At 28.6% G+C, this 5,163-nt stretch overlaps 1 protein-coding gene across 1 annotated transcript; it reads right to left on the bottom strand.

The window, feature by feature from the left end:
* Nucleotides 1-1,475: 1,475 nt before the first annotated feature.
* On the bottom strand, nucleotides 1,476-3,266 carry LOC106755822. The gene is made up of 4 exons (XM_014638037.2): nucleotides 3,077-3,266; nucleotides 2,818-3,000; nucleotides 2,284-2,523; nucleotides 1,476-2,065 (listed from the first exon to the last, which is right to left on the bottom strand). The coding sequence occupies exons 1-4, from the start codon at nucleotides 3,077-3,079 to the stop codon at nucleotides 1,817-1,819; spliced, it is 675 nt and encodes a 224-aa protein (XP_014493523.1). The 5' UTR covers nucleotides 3,080-3,266; the 3' UTR covers nucleotides 1,476-1,816.
* Between the last annotated feature and the right edge of the window lie 1,897 nt (nucleotides 3,267-5,163).

Consider the following 5,163-nt stretch of genomic DNA (forward strand, 5'->3'; position numbering starts at 1 on the left):
ACTTAGCAGAGAATGCAAGGGGAAACATGCTAATAGCATGTGACCTGTAGAGTTGCATGCCCTATACATCAAAACAGTGAAGAGGAAAGGGAAAAGTAGCTTACCTAGTCGGAACAGAGAAATATTTGGTTTGAATGGAAGCTCTCCGCACCAAGAATGATTTGGCAGTCACAACTCAGAGATTGAACAGTTAAATTTTCTGAAATTGTAGAGAGAAGGCAGAGATATGTTAGGACATGAGGTTTCTAGAGAGAGAAAGGGGAAAGGCTGAAATGATTTTTGATCTTTGACTAAGTCTCCCAAAAGTTCAAATGCCTTGGTCTTATGGGCCTGGCTGCCCTTCCTTAGACCCAATGGCCTTATAAGTTATGGTGTCCTTACATAGTTCACTCTCGTCCACACTTCAAATTTAAACTGAATCAAATTTCAGTTCAACAATAATATATCATATATTTTATATTCTATCCATGACTCCAGTCAACGCTAACAAATTATAATAAATCAAATTTCAGTTCCAATTATCCATTACTGAATTAGTCTGGCACATGTTTTTATATAATTCTATTGTATAAAATTTTAAAAACAAAGTTTAACAAACATGTTTGTCTTGGTTAAACTTTTAAAAATGATAAGGTTTTATTCTCCAATAAGTTACCAATATTTTTCCTATATTATATTAAAAAGAGAAACCATAAACCCCTGCAAAATTATTCAGATTTATGAATAATGGCCTAAATAATGGAACGTGCAGTTATTAAATAGTTATATAGTTAATATCTTACTCGACACTGATTAATTAAATACCTAACATAATATTTTTGTTTTAAAATAAGTAAATTTATTAAGAATATAAGTATTCTTTTTATGTTACGATTCAAACATTGAGATAGATAAAGTTCTTTATTTTTGTGATAATTATTTTATAAATAATATTAAAAAATGTTTGTAAATAATTAAATAATAGTAATCCAAAAAAGGAAAACATCACAAACTTATTTTAATCTCAATCATCTTTAACCGATTTAATAATCCTTCTAATAATTTTAAAGTAACCTTGAGTTATTAGAAGCAATAATTTGGCTACGAACAAACATAAAGTAGGGACAGTAAAAAAAAGAAAAAACACTATAATTTCCTTAAGTCCATAAAAAAAAAAAGAAAATAAGCATCTCATAAAAAGTAAGAAAAATTATCCTTTGACACATGACTTTTTTTACATTTATTTGATACTATCATTATTTATTTTTTATTCTCTTTTTTCTTAAAAAAAAAGTTTTAAAATTATTTTATCTTTATAATTTGTGTCAAATAAATGTAAGAGTATGTTATGGAATTATTTCTTTCTTAGTTCTCTTAAAATCCATAAAATTGTACAGTTACAATTCCATTTTCTTGTATGTCTTACACTAATTATTAATGAAGTGAATTTATCTTGGAAGAACAGAAGAGAAGAAAAAAGAAAGCAATGGTTTTGTTGAAAGAAACCATTCATGTGTAGAAAGGAACATTTACAACTAGGATGTTTCATTCATGATATTAAAATGAATGCAAAGCATAGCATTATTGCAGCCAAAGCCAGCCTATCTTGAAAAGTAACATCAACATTGCTCTCTCTTTAGGTACTTAAAAAATTAATGCTCTCCATTAAGACAGCTTTGGTTTAAGGACACTCCAACCCACATGGGTTTGTGAGGAATGAGCTGGATAAAGAGCACAAATCCAGCTTGAAATTAGTTAATCATGAAACCATAAGAATAAAAATAAATGTCAAAACTAAAACTTGTTATTATTATTCTTAATTGTACTATAACTTCAATTATGGACCTAAAGGTGCCCTATGAGGTATCCCTTTTCTTCTCCTTGAATTTGAACAACCATGTTGTAGGGATGGCCTTAGATGTGAATTAGAAGACGTGCTTTGGTACACTTGTTTGTGGATTCCTTCACGCAATTCTTCCTTTGATGGCAACCTTCTTCTCATTCCTTCATGCATTCTCCCTATTTCTTCGTCTTTCTTTGCGCTTAAGACAAACCTCGCATTCCCATTCTTCTTTGTTCCTTCCACCTATTATTATTTATATACATACTCTTATTATATAAGTTTCTTAAGATATATAATTCTATCTAATCTTTATATATATTGTTATTCTTCTTCTGGGTATCATCACAAACATACAAAATGACACAGTTCGATATGTTTTAATAAACTAAACAATTGAAAAGGAACACAAATTAAGATATTGTGAAGAATAAGGAAAAAAGTTATAATGAGAGATAACCAACCTTGCATCCCAAAGAACAGAAACGAAAAGGATCCAAGAGATTCCTTCTGCAAATTTCACACAAATGAGAATTGCTTTTTCCACCACCAACCATGTTATTGGTTTTTGATTGATTCTGAGGCCTCTCATTCAGGAAAATAACTTTAGCACTGTTGATCACATAAGTCTGAACTCCACTGATATCCAAAACTTTCTGAATCTCTGCTACCCTCACAACATCATGATAAGACGATCTCCTTATCTGCATTACACTTACAGATAAAAATATTCAATTTTTCTCATTCTGTTAATTCCATCACCATTAAAACTCTCTTATAATATCTAATCAAACTTCATGCATGAATGTATATGCAAAAGATTGAAACTTGAGAAAAACTTTTTTTGCTGTACATGGTATTCCGATAAAACTGTTGCAGACAAAACATGGTTCATCACATTGTGAGCACTAATCCCTTCTGCTAGACTCAACCATTTGTGAAACTGTACTGAGATGTGTATATATAATGAAGAACAGAAAGTAAAGTACAATACCCACTTGAATTACTTGATGATCTTTGTGCCAAGATTGTTTGCAATAAAAACAAAATGAATGATCCTTGCAATCGAGGCAATACATGTTACATTCGTTTCTGGGTGTGTTGATGTGAGTTTCGCATATGGTGAAGAATGTGGTGGACAAGAGTTGTTCCAGCCATGGTGGAGGCACCAACATCAATTCCTGAGAAAGACAAACACAAACACTGTCATATGTAGTGGACAAAGAAAAAACATGTGTGTATATGTTTGAGCATTACCATTGTGGAGGATGATTGCTATGATGTGCAAGTAACTTAGGGTTGGAGATTATTTTAGCAGATAGTGAGGAAGACACAGAGAAGAGAAAGAGGGAGATTGAAAGGGTAACATAGGATTTGTCAACAAAACAATGAATGAAGTAAAGGACAAAGCAAGTGTGTCTTATTATATAAGGTGACACCAACGGTTCAAATGAAAGGATGGTAGGTCAAGTAGGTTTTGGAGCGTTGGATGATGAGAGATTATGCTCTTTCCAAGAGTTGGTCACGTTACAGCTACCACCATTTGATTTATTTTTCCAATTTAACTTTTTCTTAAATATGGGTATATTTTGAAATTTGAAAATATTTAATATTTATATATATTATATTTACAGTAAATGTTAGGGACACAAAATTAAAAGGAAAGTTTTCATAAACAAAATTGTATTTTTTTATCATTTTTTTAATATGCTTTAGGATAATTTCTAATGAAGAATTTCTTCTAGAACACTCTATTGTTTTTTCAATAAAAAATTATATAGAGACAATTTTATTTTGTGATACTCCATTCATTATGTTGTATATGTTTCCAGAAAAAAAAATGTTCTTTTTATCTTTCTTTTTAAAACTTCAAATTTATTATGTTTTTCCTATTTTACTTTATTTATTTTTAAATTTTTAAATAATTTAGATAAATGTTTAGTGTGAGGAGGAAACATGAGTATGAAATAAAATAAAGTACACAACTATTTTATCAAAATAAAGGAAAATCTTGAAAAATAAAAATTTCAATAAGAGGGTTTTGAGTGCATAATTCAGTTCAGTGCATTTAATATAGATTATATATTTATTGTAATTTTAATTTACTTCATCTGCACCTTATTAGAGTAAATACTTTTATATGTTAGTGTCAGATTACAACTACATTATTTTTTTTACCATATATTTTGCCTTTTTCTCTCAAATATGTAAATAAATAAAGTAACTCACACTAATTAAAAATTATAATTAATATTATTTAATCATACCATTTTAGTTTAAGCAATAATTTTTTTTCTTATAACATTAAAAAAATATCAATCAAATGAAAAATATTTTATATGGAAATTTTTTTAAGATCAAACACAGTAATTATTTTAATATTGGTTTAATAGTCAAGTTTGTCCTCAGTTTCGTTGATAAATCTCAATTTAGTCCCTTGTTTTAAAAGTGATTAAAATGAGTCCTTACTTTCAAAATTTTGAGTCAAATTAATCCCTTCGGTCAAACAGAAACAAACAACGTTAAGACTTGATATCTATAAAATAATACTTCTTCTGCTAAATCATTAAACCCTCAAGACCATTTGTCTATTTAACAAAAAAGACTAATTTGACTCAAAATTTTGAAAGTGAAGACCTATTTCATACACTTTTAAAAGGAGGAATTAAATTGAGATTTATTAAAGAAACTGAGACCAAAATTGACTATTAAACCTTTAATATTCCACATTAAAGAGATTTTTTTTATAGTTTATATAGTATTATTTTAATATATTTGGATTTCTTTTCACAGTTGTTCATTTCATTTCTCTAAGACAAAAATAACTGTGGCTATCATTTTAAAAATGATTTGAACTACCAAGGAATAACAATTGATTGATGATGATAATTTATAAGTTTTTTTTAAAACATCATTTAAAGTTATTGCATCATGGTGTGGTGCAAAAATAGCAAAAAGTAAAACAGTGTGGATATTAGTCTTTCTTGAAATTATGAGAGTTCGTGTGTTTTGGAGGGATGACGACAAATAAGATTGTTCATATAGGAAAATTTAAATAGTGTATACGACACAATCATATGATCTGACGGCAGTTTTTATGGCTACCTTTTGTGACAAAGTTGATAACTTTTGTAGACATTGCCTGTAGTACATATAATTATAAAATAGTTTTCCAATTGTGTTCTATTTCTTGTTTCATTAAATTATACACTTTTCTTCTTTAGTGGTTGAATATTTTGTGTTTGTCATAATGTCATATCAATGGTTCCTTACTACTGTTTCAGAATTCACTCTTTGCAAAGATCAGATTGAGACTTTTTTTACTCATATTATATATAATGCTA

Source organism: Vigna radiata, chromosome 2 (assembly GCF_000741045.1).
Source record: "Vigna radiata var. radiata cultivar VC1973A chromosome 2, Vradiata_ver6, whole genome shotgun sequence".
NCBI lineage: Eukaryota > Viridiplantae > Streptophyta > Magnoliopsida > Fabales > Fabaceae > Vigna > Vigna radiata.

What these genes read in the sequence shown, in the direction of transcription:
- LOC106755822 (XM_014638037.2), bottom strand. An exon ending in AAGATCATCAAGTAATTCAA is followed by an intron (nt 2,524 to 2,817) that starts GTGGGTATTGTA and finishes AGTGTAATGCAG; the next exon opens with ATAAGGAGATCGTCTTATCA. An exon ending in TCTGTTCTTTGGGATGCAAG is followed by an intron (nt 2,066 to 2,283) that starts GTTGGTTATCTC and finishes AAATAATAATAG; the next exon opens with GTGGAAGGAACAAAGAAGAA.